Here is a 25,042-nt window from a genome sequence, read left to right as displayed (position 1 = left end):
AGCTTTTACAGCATTCAACTTGAACTCATCCTCATTGACTCTCAAGGTTACTTCCCCTTTTTGTACATCAATGAGAGTTCGTCCAGTTGCTAGGAAAGGTCTTCCTAGAATGAGAGTTGCACATTTGTGCTCCTCCATTTCCAGCACCACAAAGTCAATTGGAAAGGCAAATGGCCCAACCTTGACAATCATATCCTCTATTATGCCTAATGGATGTTTAATAGAGCCATCAGCAAGTTGGAGGCATATCCGGGTTGGTTTGACTTCTCCAGTCAACCCAAGCTTTCTGATAGTGGATGCAGGTATTAGATTGATGCTTGCTCCAAGATCACATAGGGCTGTCTTGGTGCAGGCACCTTCTAATGTGCATGGTATCATAAAGCTTCCTGGATCTTGAAGCTTTTCTGGTAAGTTTTTCAGAATGACTGCACTGCATTCTTCAGTGAGAAATACATTTTCAGTTTCTCTCCAATCCTTCTTATGACTTAAGATCTCTTTCATGAACTTAGCATAAGAAGGTATTTGCTCAAGTGCCTCTGCAAACGGAATCTTTATTTCAAGAGTCCTTAGATAATCTGCAAAGCGGGCAAATTGCTTATCCTGCTCCGCTTGGCGGAGTTTCTGAGGATAAGGCATCTTGGCTTTATATTCTTCAACCTTAGTTGCTGCAGGCTTATTCCTTACAGAAGTGGTTGAAGAATCCTTTTTAGAGGGATTACTGTCAGCACTCTCAGGTGTCTGATCCTCCCTTGGCGTCTGAACGCCAGGAATGGGTGAAGATTGGGCGTTTAACGCCAACTTCTCCCCCTTTTCTGGCATTTGAACGCCAGAACTGGGCAAGGAATGGGCGTTTAACGCCAGCTTTCTTTCCCTTTCTGGCGTCTGAACGCCAAAAGTATTCCTCTCTGGGCTCTTACTGTCCTCAGAGGGATTTTGGGCAGTGGCTTGGTTATCCTTTGTCAATTGTTCCTTATTTGACTTTTTGCTCTTTTGAGTGGTGTTGTTCAGTGTCTTCCCACTCCTCAGTTGAACTGCTTGACACTTTTCTGTTATCTGTTTAGATATCTGAACTCAAACCACTACCACCATCCCAGAAGTATGCATTTCTGGGAGAGGGTGACACTTTTCCAGTGATTATAAGCTATGCTTTAAATCCACAGGAAGAGGAAGCACTGATTCAAGTGCTAAGGACACACAAGACAGCTCTTGGGTGGTCCATAAGTGATCTTAAGGGCATTAGCCCAGCCAGATGCATGCACAAGATCCTGTTGGAGGATAATGCCAAACCAGTGGTCCAACCACAGAGGAGGCTAAATCCAGCCATGAAGGAGGTGATGCAGAAAGAGGTCACTAAATTACTAGAGGCTGGGATTATTTATCCTATTTCTGATAGCCCCTGGGTGAGCCCTGTCCAAGTTGTCCCCAAAAAGGGAGGCATGACAGTGGTTCATAATGAAAAAAATGAACTGGTTCCTACAAGAACAGTCACAGGGTGGCGTATGTGTATTGACTACAGAAGGCTCAATACAGCCACAGAAAGGATCATTTTCCTTTTCCATTCATAGACCAAATGCTAGAAAGACTAGCTGGTCATGATTATTACTGCTTTTTGGATGGCTATTCAGGTTACAACCAAATTGTAGTAGATCCTCAGGACGAAGAGAAAACAGCATTTACTTGCCCTTCTGGCGTGTTTGCCTACAGGAGGATGCCTTTTGGTCTGTGTAATGCTCCTGCAACCTTTCAGAGATGCATGTTATCCATCTTCTCTGATATGGTGGAGAAATTCCTGGAAGTCTTCATGGATGACTTCTCAGTATATGGAGACTCATTCAACTCCTGTCTTAATCACCTAGCACTTGTCCTGAAAAGGTGCCAAGAGACTAACCTGGTTTTAAACTGGAAGAAATGTCACTTTATGGTGACTGAAGGAATTGTCCTTGGGCACAAAATTTCAAGCAGGGGAATAGAGGTGGATAAGGCAAAGGTAGAGGTAATTGAAAAATTACCACCACCTGCCAATGTTAAGGCAATCAGAAGCTTTCTGGGGCATGCAGGATTCTATAGAAGGTTCATAAAGGATTTTTCGAAAATTGAAAACCTTTGAGTAACCTGCTAGCTGCTGACACACCATTTGTGTTTGACACACAGTGTCAGCAGGCGTTTGAGACCCTGAAAGCTAAGCTGGTCACAGCACCAGTCATCTCTGCACCAGATTGGATATTGCCATTTGAATTAATGTGTGATGCCAGTGACCATGCCATTGGTGCAGTGTTGGGACAGAGGCATAACAAGCTTCTGCACGTCATTTATTATGCCAGCCGTGTTCTAAATGATGCCCAGAAGAATTACACAACCACAGAAAAAGAATTACTTGCAGTGGTCTATGCCATTGACAAGTTTAGATCTTATCTAGTGGGATCAAAGGTGATTGTGTACACTGACCATGCTGCTCTTAAATACTTACTCACAAAGCAGGATTCAAAACCCAGGCTTATAAGATGGGTGTTGCTTCTGCAAGAGTTTGATATAGAAATAAGAGACAGAAAAGGGACAGAGAACCAAGTAGCTGATCATCTGTCCCGAATAGAACCAGTAGCTGGGACATCCCTCCCTTCTACTGAGATCTCTGAGACTTTCCCAGATGAGCAACTCTTTGCCATTCAGAAAGCTCCATGGTTTGCAGATATTGCAAACTATAAAGCTGTGAGGTACATACCCCAGGAGTACAGCAGAGTGCAAAGAAAGAAATTAATTTCAGATTCCAAGTACTACCTATGGGATGAGCCATATCTCTTTAAGAGATGTGCAGACGGAATGATCCGCAGATGTGTACCCAGAGAAGAAGCACAAAGGATCCTATGGCATTGCCATGGATCACAGTATGGAGGACATTTTGGAAGTGAGCGAACAGCCACTAAAGTCCTCCAATGTGGCTTCTACTGGCCTACTCTCTATAAAGATTCCCGAGAGTTTGTGCGTAACTGTGACAGTTGCCAAAGAGCTGGTAACTTGCCTCACGGATATGCCATACCTCAACAAGGGATATTAGAGATAGAATTGTTTGATGTATGGGGAATTGACTTCATGGGTCCATTCCCACCATCATACTCAAACACTTACATTCTGGTGGCAGTGGACTATGTATCTAAGTGGGTAGAAGCAATTGCTACACCCACTAATGATACCAAGACCGTGCTAAAATTCCTCCAGAAACACATCTTCAGCAGGTTTGGTGTTCCCTGAGTACTAATCAGTGACGGGGGCACTCATTTCTGCAATAGACAGCTATACTCTGCTATGGTCAGATATGGAATTAACCACAAAGTGGCAACTCCGTATCATCCACAGACAATTGGGCAAGCTGAAGTCTCTAACAGAGAACTAAAAAGAATCCTAGAACGGACTGTGATAGCCCGAAGAAAGGATTAGGCAAAGAGTTTGGATGATGCTCTGTGGGCATACAGAACAGCATTCAAGACTCCTATAGGAACCTCTCCATACCAACTGGTGTATGGGAAGGCCTGTCATCTGCCCGTGGAACTGGAACATAAAGCCTACTGGGCAACCAGATTCCTAAACATGGATGCTTAGTTAGTTGGTGAAAAAAGATTGCTCCAGCTAAATGAGCTAGAGGAGTTCAGACTCAATGCCTTTGAAAATGCAAAAATTTATAAGGAAAAGGCAAAGAAGTGGCATGATAAGAAGTTGTCAACCAGAGTGTTTGAGCCAGGACAAAAAGTTCTGCTCTTCAACTCTAGGCTCAGATTGTTTCCAGGAAAACTTAAATCCCGGTGGAGGGGTCCGTATGTAATTACAGGAGTGTCACCATATGGATATGTTGAGCTTCAGGATATTGATTCTGACAAAAAGTTCATTGTTAATGGACAGAGAATCAAGCATTATCTTGAAAGCAATTTTGAGTAGGAATGCTCAAAACTGAGACTTGAGTGATTCTCAATAAAGGTCCAGCTAAAGACAGTAAAGAAGCGCTTGCTGGGAGGCAACCCAGTCATTAGCAGGTTATATGTTTTGTTCTTACAAAGGCAAGTATCAAAAATGAAGGAATTCACAGAGTTACAGAAGGATTCAGCACAAAAAGCAGAGAAAAAGAGCTTACTGGCGAAAAAACGCCAGTAAGGGGCATTTTGGGCGTTAAACGCCAGAATGGGCACCATTCTGGGCGTTTAACGCCAGTAAAGGTGCCATTTTGGGCGTTAAACGCCAGAATGGGCACCATTCTGGGCGTTTAACGCCAGGTGTGCAGCATCCTGGGCGTTTAGCAAAACGCCCAGTGACAAAGGGGATTCTGGCGTTTAACGCCAGCCAGGGCACCTGGCTGGGCGTTAAACGCCCACAATGGGCAACAAATGGGCGTTAAACGCCAGAATGGATGCCATTCTGGGCGTTTAACGCCAAAAAGGTGGGGGACCAAGATTTTATTTTCCAATCAAATTTTTTTCAAACTTTCCTTTTCTTACCCATACTTTTCTAGATAAACACATCTCAACCTTTCATCATTCACTTTCAAATCTTCAAAAATCAAAATCATTCTTCAAATCTCTCTCAAATCAATCCCAAATCTTATTCAAAAACTCACCTTCTCTCAAATTCTCCCCATATCTTCTCAAATCTCCTTTCAAATTTTTCGAAATCTCCTTCCCCCCCTTATAAAAACATGTTCGGCCTCCTCATTCCCCCACACCATTCGAATTTGCTCTTCTCCTCTCTCTCTTCTTTCCTTTCTTTTGCTTGAGGACAAGCAAACCTCTAAGTTTGGTGTGCTTTTCCGTGATCACTAAGCCAAGATTCATCAAGATCATGGCTCCTAAGGGAAAACAAACCAATTTAAGAGGAAAGAAAGAGAATAATCCAAAGAATCTTTGGAATCAAGAGGAGTTCTTAACCAAAGAACATGAAGACCATTATCACAAAATAATGGGTCTGAGGTCAGTGATCCCGAAAGTTAAATTTGATCTGAAAGAAGATGAATATCCGGGGATCCAAGAGCAAATTCGAAACAGAGGATGGGAAGTTCTAACCAATCCTGAGATAAAGGTTGGAAGGAATATGGTTCAGGAATTCTACTCAAATATGTGGCTAACAGATAAGCAGAGAATGACTGGAACCGCTTACCATACTTACAGAACCATGGTCAGAGGGAAAGTTATGTACTTCCATCTGGACAAAATAAGAGAAATCTTCAAATTGCCTCAACTGTAAGATGATCCTGAATCCTTTAATAGGAGAATGGTGAGAGCAGATAAAGGGTTGGATCAAGTTCTAGAGGACATATGCCTCCCTGGAACTAAGTGGATAACCAATTCAAAGGGTGTCCCAAACCAACTCAAGAGGGGAGACCTCAAACCAATCGCAAGAGGTTGGCTAGACTTTATTGGGCATTCCATATTGCCCACTAGCAACCGTTCTGAGGTCACTATCAAGAGAGCAGTGATGATTCATTGCATTATGCTTGGAAAAGAAGTGGAGGTTCATCATGTGATTGCTTGTGAGATCTACACAATTGCAAATAAGAATTCCACTGAAGCCAAACTGGCTTACCCAAGCTTGATCTCCTTGCTCTGTAAAGAGGCTGGGGTAAAGATGGGAGTAGATGAATTCATACCCATTGAACATCCAATCACCAAGAAGTCAATGGAAGGACAAATGCAAGACAACTCTATCAAAAGGAGGGCGCAGGAGTTCCTCCCTGAATTTCCTGAAATTGGCTACTGGGCCAGCCTAGAAGCATCTATCACCAAGTTGCAAGAAACTATGGAGCAACTTAAGGAAGAACAGCAGAATCAAAACTGCATGCTCTGCGAATTGCTGAAGGAACAAGAGAAGCAGGGGCGTGAACTTCAAGAACTGAAACGCCAAAAATTCTCCCCTCAATTTGAGGGAGCATCCACTTCTCAAAATCAAGGTTGTTGAGTCCTAACTCTGTGAAAACCTCTATCATTAGGAGCCTATTTAAATTTTTGTTTTCTATTTTTTTTAGTCTCATCTTATATCTATTTTTGAGTCTTGTTCTTAATTCTTAATTAATAAAATTTAAAATTCATGTCTTAAAGCTATGAATGTCCTATGAATCCATCACCTCTCTTAAATGAAAAATGCTTTAATCACAAAAGAACAAGAAATACAGGATTTCGAATTTATCTTTGAAACTAGTTGAATTAGTTTGATGTGGTGACAATACTTTTTGTTTTCTGAATGAATGCTTGAACAATGCATATGTCTTTTGAATTTGTTGTTTTGAATGTTAAAATTGTTGGCCCTTGAAAGAATGAGGAAAAAGAGAACTGTTATTGAGGATCTGAAAAATCATCAAATTGATTCTTGAAGCAAGAAAAAAAGCAGTGATTCAAAAAAAAAAGAGAGAAAGAAAGAAATAAAGTTGTGATCCAAGGCAAAAAAAGTGTGCTTAAGAACCCTGGACACCTCTAATTGGGGACTCTAGCAAAGCTGGGTCATAATCTAAAAAGGTTCACCCAAGTAAGTGTCTGTGGCATGTATGTATTCGGTGGTAATACTGGAAGACAGAGTGCTTTGGGCCACAGCCAAGACTCATGACATAGCTATGCTCAAGAATCATTATTCTTAACTAGGAGAATCAATAACACTATCTGAGTTCTGAGTTCTTATAGATGCCAATCATTCTAAACTTCAAAGGATAGAGTGAGATGCCAAAACTGTTCGGAAGCAAAAAGCTACTAGTCCCGCTCATCTAATTGGAGCTAAGTTTCCTTGATATTTTGGAGTCTATAGTATATTCTCTTCTTTTTATCCTACTTTGATTTTTAGTTGCTTGGGGACAAGCAACAATTTAAGTTTGGTGTTGTGATGAGCGGACAATTTATACGCTTTTTGGCATTGTTTTTAGTATGTTTTTAGTATGATTTAGTTAGTTTTTAGTATATTTTTATTAGTTTTTAGTTAAAATTCACTTTTCTGGACTTTACTATGGGTTTGTGTGTTTTTCTGTGATTTCAGATATTTTCTGGCTGAAATTGAGGGATCTGAGCAAAAATCTGATTCAGAGGCTGAGAAGGACTGCAGATGCTGTTGGATTCTGACCTCCCTGCACTCGAAGCGGATTTTTTGGAGCTACAGAAGCCCAATTGGCACGCTCTCAACGGCGTTGGAAAGTAGACATCCTGGGCTTTCCAGCAATGTATAATAGTCCATACTTTGCTCGAGATTTGATGGCCCTAACTGGCATGAAAGCTGGCGTTTAACTCCAGAAAAGGTCTCTACACATGAAAGCTTCAATGCTCAGCCCAAGCACACACTAAGTGGACCCAGAAGTGGATTTTTTCATCATTTACTCATTTCTGTATACCCTAGGTTACTAGTTCACTATTAATAGGATCTTTTGACATTGTATCTGTACCTCATGACACTTTACACGTTTCTTTGTGTACTTCTTACAGCATGAGTCTCTAAACCCCATGGTTGGGGGTGAGGAGCTCTGCTGTGTCTTGATGGATTAATGCAATTACTACTGTTTCCTATTCAATCATGCTTGCTTCCATTCTAAGATATCACTTGTTCTTAACCCGGATGAATGTGATGACCCGTGACACTCATCATATTCTCAACTATGAACGCGTGCCTGACAACCACCTCCGTTCTACTTTAGATTGAGTAGATATCTCTTGGATTCTTTAATCAGAATCTTCGTGGTATAAGCTAGAACTGATGGCGGCATTCAAGAGAATCCGGAAGGTCTAAACCTTGTCTGTGGTATTCTGAGTAGGATTCAATGATTGAATGACTGTGACGAGCTTCAAACTCCTGAAGGCGGGGCGTTAGTGACAGACGCAAAAGAATCACTGGATTCTATTCCGGCCTGATTGAGAACCGACAGATGGATAGCCGTGCCGTGACAGGGTGCGTTGAACATTTCCACTGAGAGGATGGGAGGTAGCCACTGACAACGGTGAAACCCTTGCATACAGCTTGCCATGGAAGGAGCCTTGCGTGTTTGAAGAAGAAGACAGTAGGAAAGCAGAGATTCAGAAGATGGAGCATCTCCAAAGCCTCAACCTGTTCCCCATTACTGCAAAACAAGTACTTATTTCATGTTCTTTTGCTTTTCACAATCAATCCTGATAATTATTGATATCCTGACTAAGATTTACAAGATAACCATAGCTTGCTTCAAGCCGACAATCTCCGTGGGATCGACCCTTACTCACGTAAGGTATTACTTGGACGACCCAGTGCACTTGCTAGTTAGTTGTGCGGGATCGCAAAAGTGTGATTGCAATTTCGTGCACCAGTTTTCATGCATTTCTTAGGTAATAAGTGTGGACGAGAAATTCATGCTTGTGTTGAGTCAATCAAACATTGTTAATTTTATGTATTTTCATTAGATTCTTGTAAAATTTAGTTGATGTTATGAATGGTGCAAAATCTTGTGATTTAGCAAGGCTTTGATGCATGTGTTTGGTTGATGATAGGTGAAGCAAAAAGCCCTGGAGCAAGGGAGAAAACTCTAAACAGGGCGTTGCCAATGCCAATTCATGCTAGTGAGGAAGCAAAGAGCCCTGGAACAAGGAGGAAGATAATGAAGGCGTTGCCAACTCAAAATAGGATGTTACCAACGCATTCCTTGCCAAGAATTGAAGACGTTGCTAACTTAGCTTTCCAAGTTAGCAACGCCCTCCCATTGCATTACAAATCCTTCACCAATTTAACTATGAACACGTTGCTAACTTGGTTTTCCAAGTTGCCAAGTTAGCAACGCATTCAATTTTTCAACATGGAGAATGGTAATCAACAAATGAAGGCGTTGGCAACTTGATTTCCCAAGTTAGCAACGCCTTCTTTGAATCAGCATGGGAGGATGGAAACTATTTGTGAAGGCGTAGGCATCTTGAATTCTCAAGTTAGCAACGCCAATGATTATGGCTCATGAAAATGCAATGAAGAATCCAATAACTCATGCTTACAAGTGGCTAATGTCTCCTTCAACATGGGATTTAAACACTTTTCAACTTGGAATTCAAGTTAGCAACACCATTGAAACTTAACTCCAGGAAGAACATGAACATGTTGCCAACTTGGAATTCAAGTTTGCAACGCCTTTGCAAGAATTTGGCTTCTTGGGAAGAGAAGAACATGTTGCCAACTTGAAAACTTCTTGGAATTCAAGTTAGTAACGCCCTTCACAAAAGTTTCAGCCCTGGGAGAATAACAAACACGTTGCTAACTTGAAAAATCAAGTTGGCAATGCCATTTTTGGACTTCTTAACAAGAATAACTTGAGCTACAAAACTCGAAATGAGGTGATTCCAGTGGCATTTAAAAGTAGGAATCAAGAGCTTTCCATGCATATATGGCACTACATTGTGGACACTACATGATGAACATGGTATTAACCTGTAGTAAGGCCAGCTGAATTCTTCACCTTCCATGGTGTAACGACCCAATTTTCAGTATGCCTAGGATACACCGGAAACTGAGTGCTACCAATTTGTCATCCTATTTATTATCTATTATTTATTATATGAGCTTGATTCGTTGTTAAAAACGTAGTTAGTTTGCGAGTTACTTTTTTTTTGAAAACATTTGAATTAATAAACAGAATCATTTATAATTAATTCACAAATAATAACAGATAAAATAGTTATATACAACCACACATAAATACATCACAAGTAGTAGACAACATTCGGTGATTTAACCTTTATTAGAGTATAGACTGTTAGTTAGAACACCCCTAGATATAGCTAGATAATAACTATATACATATATATACATACAACATCCCAGGCCCTGACCTGTTCAAGAAGTCCCTAAGCTGGCACCCAGGCTAGTCTAGACTTTATACTCACCTAGTCCCTCTAAACTACTAAAGCGAGGGAAAGTACGTTCTAAGTCTTCAAAACTCAAGTCAGGTGGAACATCATCAAAAGGTAGAACATCATTTGTTACTCCTCTGCACGATCAGACATGCCATATGACGTCTCTCTGGAACCTCATCAACTAGCTACACAACAGGAGTCTCGTACACAGGATTTAGTTTAAAGTTCACGTACAAACGGGGTGCAGACATTGGCTGGTCTCACAGTATATACATATAAATAGAAAACAAGATTCACCCTAGACTCAGAAGACTACCTAGGGTGGAATCTTTTTTGGGAACGATCATCAGCGAACTACGGAAGGGTACTCATGCTTCCATCTAAAGGGGGAAGGGAGAGAGAATGGGTAAGAACTGGGGAGTTCTTAGTAGGGTCGGGGTTATTATTTAAGTTCATTAATTATATGTTGTTTGCAAACGAATAGCAAAATACAAAAAGCAGTAAATAGAAGATGAAGATAAATAGAGGAAATAGAGAAAATAGAAAACAAAACACAAATAGAAGAATACAAGAAAATACAACACAAACACAGAGAATAGAATACAAACAAGGAAAGCATACATTCATACCACAATCATAACAAAGCAAATGCACAACCAAGTATGATGCATGTCTAGCCCTAGCGCAGGTAATGAGCTCATTTGTCGGTTTCTACCCGCTCCCGACGTAACCCGAAGCAGCTGAAACGAGTATGGTTTTCCAGTCAGCATAGGTACAGTTCTCACTAATTGACGTATGCATCATATCCTCGGTAAGCAGACTCTGCCTTACAGGTGACGGCATTCTAGCCGTGTATGAAATCATATCCTCTGTAAGCAATCCTTGCCTTACAGGTGCGGCATTCTAGCCGTGTATGAATTAATATCCTCTGCAAGTGATTCCAGGTTATCAGTTGCAGGTATAGCTCTCAATAACTGTGTAGTACTGGAAAACATTCTGTGGTCGTACCATTATCTATCTGACTACCTTCACGCAGCAGATCATCACATAATCATTCTCATTACCATCATTCATTATCATTCTCATTATTCGTCATCACATTCACATTCTTATGCAATATCTCTTTCTTTCTCTGTTCAATCATACTATACAAACTTTACATCTTTCACTTTTACAATATCTTGGCTCAAACCATTTCTCTTTATCATATTACTCTTTTCTCTTTGTATCTCTTTACTCTGTTCTGGTTACTCTATTCTCTGTTTTTCTTTACTTTTCTCTGATTACTCTTACTTCTGTATCCATATCACTCTTTTTCTCTTTATCTCTTTACTTTACTCTGATTTCTCTGCTTAACGTATGTATTTAAAGCTTTTGTAAATTTCGATATGAATAGTTATTCTGCCCCAAGTATAGGTTCATTAAGTCTATACTGAAACAGTTTAACTTTTCATATAATACCTAACGCTAGTCTCAACTTAGGGACTAACTATGTAGCCCTAGTTCGTTTACTAATCTCTGTCTATTTTTCTATTGTTAAAACTTTACAGACTTTTCTTTGGTTTCATCTTTTATTTAACTTTTTATCTTTTATTTATCTTTGCCTCACTAATATGTTTTTACCACTCCCTTGGGGTTTTATAAAGGTAATTATGATATTCTGCGCTTAAAGTTGTCTTTCTAAATCTTTTATAGAAAACTGCCATTTTCGCATTATTTTATTATTTTTATTAAAATATTATTGTTTAATATTTTATTTTTATTTATTATTTTATCATTAAATTTTTGAAAATTACCTTGCCTTTACCTTTTCACTTTCAAAATTAACTTTTTACCCCGATAACTTTTAATATTTCTACTTTAACCACCCTAAATTTCAGAAATTACTAAATAACCCCTTAAACACCAAAAATTTTACTTCCTTGCCCATTTAAGGATCTAAAGCCTATTCTTCATTGTTCTTCACCATACTCAAAGTGTTCTTCGTGTTCTTCGTAAATTCTTCATATTCTTTCTCTGTTTTTACCCGTTTTTTATTTTTTTCAGCAACCGATTTTTACCATAATTCATAATAAATTAGCAGCCACTAAAACCCCATCTTTTCTACATGATTTAACATAAATTGATCCCCAATTTAAGGTTTAGGGTTTCGTTTTCCAGCAGCCACAAGAACACAAGTTCATAGCTTGAATTTCATCAAATTTCATCAAAATTTCACCAAATTTTCAACAAGAATAACTTATATAAACAATCAATTTCAAGCACAGCCAAACCATATCATAATTACAAAACTCAAACACAATCAATCATGATTAAATTTGTCAAACCCTACCTTGATTTGCAGCTCCAAATCCGGTTACTCTTTGAAGTGTTCTTAAAGCACTTTTTCCTCCTAAATCACATCAAGAACAACTTTAAATTCACAAACCCTCAAGTGACCAAATCTCTCTCATCACGTTAGAAAAAGATATATCACCTTAGACTTGCTGGAAATTAATGTTTCTTGGCCCTCAAGTCAAGTTAAGCATGATAGAACATCAAGAAAACACATGTTTAAGCATGTTTCCTTTAAAACCGAATTGAAAGGGGAAAGGAACAGCCATCTCACCTTATTTCCAGCCTTGTTAAGTTACATGGTTATGTAGAGGAAGAAGAGAGGATCATTTTGGTGAAATAAAAAATTTTGATTTGAGTTTTAGTTCAAAAGAAATCAAGCTTTGAAGATTAAGTGTTCATGAAAGCTTGTCTCTTTTCTCTCTTGTTATTTTCGGCCAATAGGAGTAAATGACCAGCCTTGGAGTGTCTTGGGGGTGTAGGGTGAGTTGTGATTGGTTGGCTTGGAGGTGGATTAAAATATTATTAAAATATCTCAGGTGTATAACTACTAAAACTAGATGTATCGGAACACTTGTAAAAACATCTCTAAAAATTATTTTCTAAGCTACTAGCATAAATGACACTAGTAACATATTTATTGTGAGAATAAAACATGTATAATGAGGCCTTAGCATTGCTAAAGTCATCAGAGAGTGCTGATGCTAAGTTGCACCAATAAACTGTGAACCCGGTTAAACCGATTTCCTGTTTTTAACTAAAACAGACCAGGTAACCTTATAATATCATTCAAAAAGCTTCTAATACTAATATAATGATAATATTATCCTATTATCTCTCTTCTCTCATGAATCGAGTCCATTTCGTTAAACTGAGACTATTTACGAAAAAAAGAATCAAAACTCCTAACGGATACGGTTCAAAAACTAGGTTCTTCGCAATTGTGTTGTCGGGCTTATCTCCACTAAGGTCCTAAATTAAAGATAATATAATGACAATGAGGAATGAGATGCTTGATGATATATTAGAGGTTCTCCCCTTAATGGTCTTCCGGAGAAATCTGTACTTTCAGAAAATATCTCACGTACTCGAAAATCGGGGTTGTTACACATGGAATATATCTTGAGTTGTAGAGCTTTAAATGATGCGTTCTCAATGGCATTGGAAAGTAGACATCCAGAGCTTTCCAACCATATATCATAGTGTGAGGTTGACATTCTTTTGAAGCTACAAAAGCTGGCTTCATTTGGAGCCTCAAAAATTGAAGGCGTTGGCAATGCCAAAATATAAAGGCGTGTTCACCAGTAACGCCTGTGCCCTGGCAGGCTGACCTTGTCTCCTTCAATGGAGTATAACTTGAGTTATAGCGATTCAATTGAGGTGCTTTTAGTTGTATTGGAAAGCTGACATTCAGAGCTTTCCAAAGATGTATAATAGTTTATAGTGGGGTATGAAATTGAAGCTCAAACAATAGGCATCTTTAAGCCCCAGAAACACAAAAACATTGCTAACTTGCAAAATATGAAGGCGTGTGTGTCAATAACATGCCCGATAAGAATAAAAGCAGAAAATAGTAACGACGCGCATGCGTAGATCATGCGTACGCGTCGATGAGCCAGAATTGCCAAGGCACGTGCACGCGTGGGAGACACGTACGTGATAGGGAAAAATTGGATTTCCACAAAAACTAACCGGCAAGTGTACCGGGTCGCATCAGGTAATAATAACTCACAAGAGTGAGGTCGATCCCACAGGGATTGATGGATCAAGCAACTTTAGTTAGGTGATGAATTTAGTTAAGCTAACAGTTGTGAATTGAGTGATTTGTGATCGAGAGAAAGTAAATTGCAAGAATTCTAAAGTGCAGAGTACAAATTGACAGGAAATAAATGGCAGAAAGTTAAATTTGACTGAAACTTAAAGTGCAAGAAATTAAAAAGAGCTAAACCTTAAATTACAAGAAGTGTAAATGACTGAATCTTAAAATGCAAAACTTAAAAGTGCAGAAATACTAAATAGCAAGGAAACTTAAATTGCATGAATAATAAAAGGATTTGGGTGTTGGGAATCAAAAAAGAACTAGTAAATGTAACTTGTAGCAAGTGCAGAGAAATTAAAGTGGAAGAAATTCAAAGGAAAGTGATTCATCAAGGATTGGAGATACTATAATCCTCCATGAATAAATTGGGTCTCAACTCCTTTCTCAATCATTTAGTAGATCTATGGAAATTTTGAAATTGATTGGATCCCAATTCCTTGGCAATCCAATCTCTTAAATTACAATCAGTCTTGCCAATTCCTTGATCTGGTTGTCATGAGAAGAGGTTAAGTGCAAATCTCTCATCCATAAGCCACACTATCCCTTAAGATCTCAATTCCTTCCGAATTATGTTGATCAAGACAGAAGATATCCAATAGCTACAAAGATGAATTGAGAAGAAGAAGAATTTCATTGATTTATTGGAATTACAATAGAGATCCTCCCCCTAATGAAATTGGGATTTAGTTCATCGTTACTCTAGTACTAGAACAAAAAGGAAATTGCAGAAGAAAAAAAATGAAGAACCGAGCAGAGAGTAAACTAGATCTCAAAATTTAAAAGAAAACTAAAAGAAAGCTGAAAATGAAAATGAAAAGAAGATCCGATCCCCAAAAAAGTCCTCCCATCTTGAATTCAAAATTCCTCCTATTTATACACCTTCTAATTCAGTCCTTAAGTGCTTGGAGTGGGCTTCTTGGCCTTCTGATGAAGTGGGTCCAAAATTGGTGCTTCCATACAGCATCAGGTGAGCGTAGTGTGCTCAGATTGAACATAGCGTTCTTTCACCGACGCGTGCGCATCCTTGGTGCATGCGCATCCCTTGCGTTCCTTCCGGAGTGAGGAATTCTAAATCAACACAGAAGATATCCAATAGCTACAAAGATGAATTGAGAAGAAGAAGAATTTCATTGATTTATTGGAATTACAATAGAGATCCTCCCCCTAATGAAATTGGGATTTAGTTCATTGTTACTCTAGTACTAGAACAAAAAGGAAATTGCAGAAGAAAAAAAATGAAGAACCGAGCAGAGAGTAAACTAGATCTCAAAATTTAAAAGAAAACTAAAAGAAAGCTGAAAATGAAAATGAAAAGAAGATCCGATCCCCAAAAAAGTCCTCCCATCTTGAATTCAAAATTCCTCCTATTTATACACCTTCTAATTCAGTCCTTAAGTGCTTGGAGTGGGCTTCTTGGCCTTCTGATGAAGTGGGTCCAAAACTGGTGCTTCCATACAGCATCAGGTGAGCGTAGTGTGCTCAGATTGAACGTAGCGTTCTTTCACCGACGCGTGCGCATCCTTGGTGCATGCGCATCCCTTGCGTTCCTTCCTGATTGAGGAATTCTAAATCAACACAGAAGATATCCAATAGCTACAAAGATGAATTGAGAAGAAGAAGAATTTCATTGATTTATTGGAATTACAATAGAGATCCTCCCCCTAATGAAATTGGGATTTAGTTCATCGTTACTCTAGTACTAGAACAAAAAGGAAATTGCAGAAGAAAAAAAATGAAGAACCGAGCAGAGAGTAAACTAGATCTCAAAATTTAAGAAGAAAACTAAAAGAAAGCTGAAAATGAAAATGAAAAGAAGATCCGATCGCCAAAAAAGTCCTCCCATCTTGAATTCACAATTCCTCCTATTTATACACCTTCTAATTCAGTCCTTAAGTGCTTGGAGTGGGCTTCTTGGCTTTCTGATGAAGTGGGTCCAAAATTGGTGCTTTCATACAGCATCAGGTGAGCGTAGTGTGCTCAGATTGAACGTAGCGTTCTTTCACCGACGCGTGCGCGTCCTTGGTGCATGCGCATCCCTTATGTTCTTCCCCATCAACGCGTGTGTGTACTACATGCGTTCATGTCGATATTGCCTTCTGCCTCAACCATACATGCGCGTACCATCCGTGCGTGCGCGTCCTTGGTAGAGTTCATTAACTGAACACTATGTTCGCGCCTTGAACGCTCTTCACACGTGCGCGTCCTGTGCGCGTGCGCGTGGATGATAAAACTTCACTACTGCGCCCCAGCATCATGTGTGCATTTGCGCCCATCACCACTTTTGTTTTAATGACGCGTGCGCGTCAATGCCCATCTTCAAGTTCAAACTCTGAAAGTATCGCAGGCGTTCACTCCGAGTGAATGTAGCGTTCGTTGTTGGTGAATACTGATCCTCAATCCCCGCGTGCGTGTCATGTGTGCATACGCGTGGATTTCCAAATTGCTCACCCACGCGGAGGCATCTTGTACGCGTGCGCGTTGCGTCTGAACGTAGCATTCATCAAATGAATGCAGTGTTCGTCTTCACCTTGCTTCTTTACCCTTTTCTTTTTATCATATTTTCACCTGCCATCAACTAAACAAGCAATCAAGTTTCACCAAAAAGTCAAAAGGTCCATAATAATCAACTAAATTGTGCATAAATCTTATGATTTTGCATAAAATCACCCATGTTTGATTGAGTCATTATAAACATGAAATTCTACTCCAATCACTTACTTATTGTGCAAGAATGTGTAATAAACCTAATAAAAGCAAGAAAAATTGCTAGTAAAACTACCATAAGATGACTTGTCATCACAGCACCAAACTTAAACCTTGCTTGTCCCCAAGCATGAAAAGAATTATGCACAGAGGTTCTTGTAAATTGGAATGGATTGAAGAATAACTTGTAATGCTTTGTGAGTAAAGTGACTAAGTGACATTGGGGTGAAGTCTAAATTCTATGCTCATGCAAGGGCTTCAGTGCTTACTTGTCCCTACATCTTGGAAGTCTTAAACCTTAGGATTTTCATTCAAATGATATTATGGAGATCTCTCTATAGGTAATCACCTTGAAGCAGCTTATGGTTTTTGTGTTTTGGCATTATCTCTAACTGTCATGTCTCAAAGCGGCTTTTCAAATAAGCTTTCAATCTATACTCCCAAACCAGTTGGTTTTAAGGTATTAGGTGTTGAAGCTCCCTTGAGGATTTACTTGCTCAAGCCTCTCTCTTTGACACAATTCTACCATAAGCATTTAACTAGGATAGTAACTCTTTGAGTTCTTATTTCTTTCTTTTTCTTCCTAGTAATTAATGCTCAGAGCCTTTTGCCATGTTCTTTTGTTTTTTTGTTTCTTTTAATTTTCTTTTGTTGCTGCTTCTTGGATCAATAAATGTTTGAGAATCTCCACAACATTTCTTTGAATTCTATTTCCTGCCTATGAGCTCCCATGCAAGTTTTCATAAACATGCAACCTCAATACACAATCATACAACTAGAACCACCACTTTTCTTAATCTTTTGCTTGCCTCAAAATAAATTTTTGATTCCTTAATCCTTCTTTTTAAAGAAATGTTCTTTTATCTATGCAGAGGGATACAAGACAGGAGTTCAAGTAGATGCAGATGACCAAGCAGACTAGTGCAGAACATGAAAACTTAATCAAAAACACAAAAGTGCAGAACATATAAACTTAATCATAAAATTGCAAAACATGAAACTTGGAAGGCATATCTTTTTTCAGATGTACATCTTCCTTATTTACCAACATTATAAAAGGAATTCCACCACCTTAGTTTTTGTGTTCTTTTCCTTTGCTGGATTCTCCTTTCTTCTTTGGCTCCTGCTCTTCTTCTTTCTTGTTTCTTGTTGTTCCTTAGCTTCAGCAGGGCATCTTCGATCCCAAGACTGGTCTATCTGATCCTAGAGTCCAGCCTCCTTCAACCTTTGCTCCATTCTTTCTACATTTACCTTAGCTCTTTCATTTTGATGGTTGACTAATTTAGGACACTCAATGAATGGTTTGATCTCTCGGTTGATTACTGGCATAAAGTAAACTACATAGTTCAGCTTTGCCTGTGTCTCTACAAGATATTCTATCCTGTCCAAATACCTATGCTCTCCAGCTGTGTGGTATATGTTCTTCCATTGATAAAGATTTTGGAGATATTTCTCTTGCTTGGCTTGTTGTTGGGACAATTGTTCAAATGATTCTTGGAAATGCACAGATTGTTCCTTTTGTCGATCCAAAATTCTTGCTTGGAATTCTCTCTGCTGATCTATTATCTTGAGCTGGAAGTTTTCTTGTTGCTCCATCATCTTCAGCTGCCAATTCTCTTGCTGCTCTCATTCCCTTAAGTATTATTTTTGTTGTTGTTCCTGTGCCCTCATATATTGCCGAGACATTTCTCAATTGCACTATGAATTTGGCTTAAATCCATTGTCCCAAGGGCTTGCCCTTCTTCCATTTATGGTCCAGAGGCTTGTCCTTCTTCTATTTGTGGTCTTCTTCTTCTTCCCTAAGGTCTTCTCTCACTCTGCTCATTAGTGGAACCTTCTATTCTCTGCCTGGTGAGTGCCCTTTCATCCTGTACCCAATCTATGTCTGAATCTTCAAAAAGCACCCCTGCTCTATTGCACAAACGTAATATGGTACTTGGGTGGCTAAGTCTGGCTGACTTGTTGTTGCTTTCAGCCATCTCTTAGATGCTGTCTGCAATCAGTTGAGAGACATTTATTTCTCCTCCTTTGAGTATGCAGTGTACCATGATTACTCTTCTTATGGTAACTTTTGAGGGGTTTCCGGTGGGGAGGATTGATCTCCTTACTATTTCGTACCAACCTTTGGCCTCAGGTGAGAGATCCATCCTTTTTAAGTGGCATGGATCCCCGTTTAAATCCCTCACCCAATCTCTACCTTCCAGATATATATCATTTATAAGCTCATCAAGGTTATTCTCACCATTTGTTCTTTCATCAAAATTGGGCTCTCTGAAAGGTATTGTTCTTATTTGCAGAACCCGCATGATTGTGGCTTGATGCGTGAGCATCTTTCTTATCTTTTTCTAGTGAATTTGCACTTAAATTGTTGAGTTTAATCAAGAATTAATTATCTTTTAGCCACTATGGATGCTACTTTGAGTCTTGTGCATTTCTATTTATTTTAGGTAGCATTCAGCCGGATTTGATGGAGTTTCTGCAGCACAAGAATTAAAGGAGAAAACAAGCAAGGAGCGATGCGTACGCGTACCTGACGCGTGCGCGTGATTTGGAGCTTTCCATGGTGACGCGTGCGCGTGGATGATGCATACGCGTGATTTGAAGATTTGCACAGCGACGCGCAGAAAAGACTATCGACGTGTACGCGTGACATGCGCCACGTGCAGAAAACGCTGGGGTTGATTTTTGGGCTGCTTTTGACCCAGTTTTCAGCCCGGAAAGCACAGATCAGAAGCTGCAGAGTGAAGGAATCAAGTGGTTCCCATCCATCAATTGAAGACTTGATGATTGTTATAATTAATTTTGATTTAAATTCAAATTTGATTTTTAAATTAGGAAAATATATTACTTAATTTTAGAAAATAGATTTTTCCAAAATTAATTAGGGATAGTTATAAAAGTGGATTCCATTAGTTAACCTTTCATGCTATCATATTGGAACTCAGTACATTTTATTAGAATCCTTATTTTTTTCTCTGAACCATGAGCAACTAATCCTCCATTGTTAAGGTTAGAAACTCTGTCTATTTGTATGGATTGATTTTATTGCTTTTTCTATTTTAATTCATGTATGGATTTATAATTTAAGAATTGTTTTCGCTCTTCATCTTATGAATTTGGGTGGAACGGAAGTATGACCCTCTTTTCTATTTGAGTTCTTGTATAACTTGGAAAAGCTCTTTACTTGAACAATAACTTGAAAACATATTCTCCTAAATTTTAATTATCTGGATTTAACAGGATACGTGACATATAATCCTTTTATTTTTTGGGTAATTAGAGTTTTTGTGGCATATAAACTGGAATTTGATCATCACCCTCTAATTGGAATTAATTGACCAAGGAATTGGCTATTGATGAAGTTTAGAGGAGACTAGAAAGTTCTAAGGAATTAGGGTCTAGTCACATATAGTTTGCCATAAATTAAATCCTACATGATTAAAATAGTTAGTAAGAAAAGTTAATCCAGAAAAATAGATAACTCTGAAACCTTAACTATTTTCTCCATATTTTATTTCCAAACCATTTACTTTACTATTTTAGTTTTTGCACGATTGTTTAATGCTCTTTGAACATCCAACACTCTTTTCTGTTTGCCTGACTAAGCTCATTAATCAACCATTGTTGCTTGATCCATCAATCCTCATGGGATCGACCCTCACTCACCTGAGGTATTACTTGGTACGAACCGGTGCACTTGCCGGATAGTCTGTGGTTGTTAAATCACCGCACCATGGCTGGATTGAAGTTCACTTCCACTCCCTTACATAACTTTTGTAGGGAAGTTTAGTTTTTCTTTGTCTTGTTGCATTTGCATAGAACTCTCTTATCATCATTGCACTTATATCTGTGAGGGGTTCACAGAGGAGTTCCCATCTTCTCTTTTCAATGATTTCCCTCATCATGGGATACTCACCATCCCTCAATCTAAATCTAACCTCTGGGATTATTTTCTTTTCCTCCATCCAACCATGTTATTCGTGCTCATGAAATTGAGATTTAAATCACCAGTTATCAAAAGTGGGTGGGTCGGCTTCAACTGGTTGCTTCCCTTTCCTTCTTCTAAAACTTGAAGAAGCCATTTGAATGGAGAAAGGGGTGTAACAAGAAAATGATGATTAGAGCATGGCTTAGAGTAAGGGAGAGAGAATGGGCACAGTGTGATTCTCTTGGTTCAAAGAAAGATGATGTAGATTGTGTGGTCAGAGTATGTGAATAAGGTACAAGTGTGTAAGCATATGAAGTGTTACTGGCTAATTTGTAGCAAGGACATGAGTTATTAAGGCAAAGCAAATAGGTGGTGGTTTGTTCATATTGAAATGAAAGGTGAAGATGTTATTGAGAATAAGAAAATGTACGGTGTGCATGTGGGGTTGAATAAGGACAAGGATCACCTATTTATTGTGCACATGGGTTCGGTTTCCTAGGCGATGAGTCTTGCAGATTTTTGCTTCCCAAAGATCAATTTCCAGGCACATGTGACTCAACTTTTTCCTTGTGACAACCATATATTATCTGGTTTTGTCCTTGCCTCCATCTTCTTCATACCTATCTATTTTAATCCAAGCATCAATAAGCAATAAAATCTGATTTTTGAAAGGTTGTGGTCGTAGAATTTAATAACTAGATAAAAGAACTAAAGAGAATCTTGGTCACATGTTCCTTGTTCATGAATAACTAGCCGTGCCATTTGTGAGTACACATAGCTTTGGTGGACACCAAACTTGTTTTACATCAAATAATTCATGTGAAATTTTAGCTTTTGTCACGGTTAGTTTATCCATTTCAGGGAACATCTTATTTTCTTCTCTTAGCAAAACAAAATCACAAATTGATGCAAGACATGGTTTATCTTTTCCTGAATTTGAGTCTTAGAGCAAATGTGACTTTCTTGAAACTTATAGCACATGTAGAACACCAAACTCAATGTTTGGCTATATACTTCAATAAAATGAATGAGTATATACCCTAAGATGGTTATATTATCATCATGTTTGAAAAGCCATTTTAAGGTTCCGTGAGGCACACCAAACTTAGGAATCACACATATGCGTTAAAAATAGTGTATGCAGTCATCAAACCTACCCATAAAAGCTCAAATTCAGGTCGAAAAAACCATTAATTATTGATATTAAAATAAAAGCAAAATTATTAAAGCATGGGTTTCCTCCCATGGAGTGCTCTTTTATTGTCACTAGCTTAACATTGTTTCCATATTAGGGTGGTTGATGATCATAATGTCTCAGCTTGTCTCCTTTTACTGTGAACCTTATTTCTGTGCTGTGATGAACAATCTCTATGTTCTCCAATGAGAGTACTTTGATTACAGTGTAATAACTATCAGATTGTGGAGACGTATCCCACTGTTGGTAGATTAGCTTCACTTTGTTTCCCTCTGAGAATACTTCAGTTGGGATTTTCTTGTTCTTCTACCCTGCCAGAACATTTTTCTTCTTTCTTCTTTCCTTTCCTTGATGACCCTCCTTACTTGGCATCAGATTTTATATCGGGGCCTTCTTCCTTGTGATCAAACTTGTACCCTCTTTTTGCAATCTTTCCTCAGCTTTCTTATCTTCATGATTCTCATGCTCTTCTTCCATGTCTTTCTTTTGCACCCGGGGTGAGTTGGTGAATGATTCCTTTGGCTTTTCCTTCCAATTTAAATCCTACTCCTCAATTCTCATGCAACCTTCCTTTTGAGCAGGGTGTTGCATCTCCTTAAAAACATTCAGAATTATTTGTTCATCATGTGCCCTCAATATCATTTCTCATTTTTCTACATCTATTATGGCCCTTGCTGTGGCTAGAAAAGGTCTTTCCAATATGATGGAATCGTTTCCTTCTTCATCTAAATCTAAAATCACAAAGTCTGCTGGAAATATGAACTTTTCCACCTCAACTAGGAGATTCTCGACCACTCCACTAGGTCTAATAAGTGACCTATCTGCTAGTTGAAAGGACATTCTTATAGGCTTCACCTCTTCAATAAATAGCCTTCTCATCATGGAAAGTGGCATCAAATTGATGCTCGAGCCTAAATCACACAAGGCCTTACCAATTAGCATGTTACCAATGGTGCATGATAGAAAGAAACTTCCAGGATCTTTAAGTTTTGGTGGCAGGCCTTTTTGAATCACTACACTGCATTCTTGTGTCAAAATCACAGTATCTTTTTCATTCCAGCTTCTCTTATTGTTGATGAGCTCCTTGAGGAATTTTGCATATAGAGGCATCTGCTCCAATGCTTCAGCAAGTGGGATGTTAATGTCTAGCTTCTTGAAAACCTCTAGGAACTTAGGAAATTGTTGATCCTTAAGCTCCCTTTTGACCCTTTGAGGGTATAGCAAGGGTGGGGTGTATGGCTTCTCCATCTTTTTTTCCAATTGTGGTTGCTCTTCCATGACTTGTTTTCTCTTCTTTGAAGCTTGTGATTCTTCCTCCTTTTTATTGGATGTCTCTTGGTCATGCTTGTCTTCTTCTACTTGCTTCTTGCTGCCAATGTCATTCTTAAGAGTTTTCCCACTCCTAAGTTGAATTGCTTTACATTCCTATTTGGGGTTGGGAACGGTATCACTTGGTAATACATTGGTTGGTTTTTCAACCACTGTTAGCTTGGACAATTGTCCAATTTGCCTCTCCAGGTTCCTCAAGGAAGCTTCATGGTTCTTGTTAGCCAACTCTTGGTGCTTGATCATTTTCTCCATCATCATCTCCAAATTGGAGATTCTTTGAGATTCTTGGGGTAGGTGTGGTTGAGTGTGAGCTGTTGAGGGTGGATGAAAATTATTTTGGTTAGCTGAGGTATCATTGGGTGGATAGAAATTGGATGCAGGGTGGTTATTTTGTGGTTTTCTGTATGGATTTTGGTTAGTATTTTGATGGATTTGATGGTTTGTGTTTCTGGAGTTGTTTTGGTTTGAGTTTTTCTACCAAGGTTGTTGGTTTTGGTTCACTCCCCACCTCAAATAGGGGTGGTTCCTCCAAGATGAGTTTGTAGGTGTCTCCATGTAATTCATTTGATCCAACTCCCTGATTATGCATGTATTATGATGTGTGGAAAATGATCCAACACAAAACTCACCGGCAAATGTACCGGGTCGCATCAAGTAATAAAACTCACGGGAGTGAGGTCGATCCCACAGGGATTGAAGGATTGAGCAATTTTAGTTTAGTGGTTGATTTAGTCAAGCGAATCAGGTATTGGTTGAGTGATTTTGTATTCAACAGTAAGTAAATTGCAGGAAATGTAAAGGGAGAGGGATGAACTGCAGAAATTAAAGAGAACTGAAAGTAAAGGTGCTGAATCTTAAAGAACAAGAAATTAAATGATTGAAACTTAAAGTGAAAGAAATGAAAAATTGCAGTAACTTAGAGTGCAAGAAATATAAATTGCTTGAATGAAGAAGGGAAATGAGGACTGGGATTTCAAAATTTAAGCAAGGGAAATTAAATTGTAGCAATCAACAAAGCAAAAGATGGATTGAAAGTAATTAGAATTCAAACAGAAAATGAAAATGTCATTGCAGCAGTGGTTCAGCAGAAGAACCAAAAAGAGAATTAGATCTCAGGGCTCCAGAGATTAGATAGCAGAGTCTAGATCTCAATTGCCTTCCTAGATCCAAGTTCACAAAGCAATCAAAGAGAAATTGAAGATTGAAGCAGTAAAGGAAATTGAATTCAACTTAATTATGCAGTAGAAAAATCAAAGAGATCTTGAAGGGAGATTGAGACAGAAATTCCTCAATTCTTCACACTCAAGACTCAGACAAAACCCAGTAAAAGAAACAAAAGATCGGAGGTAGAAGAAATGAATTCTCTCCTCCAATTGCAGAAAACAGAAAATGGAAAGTGAGCTCTCAAGATGAAAATTCAAAAATGAAAGTAAGCTCTCTCTCCAAAAAGAACACACTATTCTAATCCTAACTAACACCTATTTATACACTTTCTATTTTGGATCTAAGAATTTTGAATGGGCTTTTTGATTTGGTGAAGAAATGAATTAAGTTGAATTTTTTATTCAATTTTCAGCCCATGAGAAATTAGCTTCCAGGAGGCTGCCCTGCCCTTGTGGAGGGCAGAGCAGGGAAGTTGTGTGAGGAAGCATGTTGCGTGCCAAGTGTGGGAGAGGCATTCAGGATGTTGCCCTGCCCTTGTGGAGGGTAGGGCAGTGTTGCCATGGTGCGCCTTGCCATGTTGCCCGTGCGTCCATGTTGCGAGCCAAGTGCTCATGCCTGTGCCGATTTGTGCGCTGGCCGTGCACCAAGAAATGCTGCCCTGCCCTTGTGGAGGGCAGGGCAATGTTGCCATTGGGTGAGGTCCCAAGTTCGAAACTTGATGGATGGCTTTTGTTGCATTTCTTCCTTAAGTTTCT

General features: G+C 38.9%; 1 protein-coding gene across 1 annotated transcript; it reads right to left on the bottom strand.

The window, feature by feature from the left end:
• Positions 1–22,439: 22,439 nt before the first annotated feature.
• On the bottom strand, positions 22,440–23,042 carry LOC130957176 (uncharacterized). The gene has a single exon (XM_057884047.1). It carries the CDS (start codon positions 23,040–23,042, stop codon positions 22,440–22,442), a length of 603 nt encoding a protein of 200 aa, XP_057740030.1.
• Between the last annotated feature and the right edge of the window lie 2,000 nt (positions 23,043–25,042).

This window comes from Arachis stenosperma, chromosome 10, assembly GCF_014773155.1.
Source record: "Arachis stenosperma cultivar V10309 chromosome 10, arast.V10309.gnm1.PFL2, whole genome shotgun sequence".
In the NCBI taxonomy this organism is placed as follows: domain Eukaryota; kingdom Viridiplantae; phylum Streptophyta; class Magnoliopsida; order Fabales; family Fabaceae; genus Arachis; species Arachis stenosperma.
The sequence above is the reverse complement of the archived record's forward strand: the minus strand, read 5'-3'. Positions and strand labels throughout refer to the sequence as shown.

Excerpts from the sequence above, each read along its gene's own strand:
- LOC130957176 (XM_057884047.1), bottom strand. The coding sequence starts at position 23,042 with ATGGAGAAGCCATACACCCCACCCTTGCTATACCCTCAAAGGGTCAAA.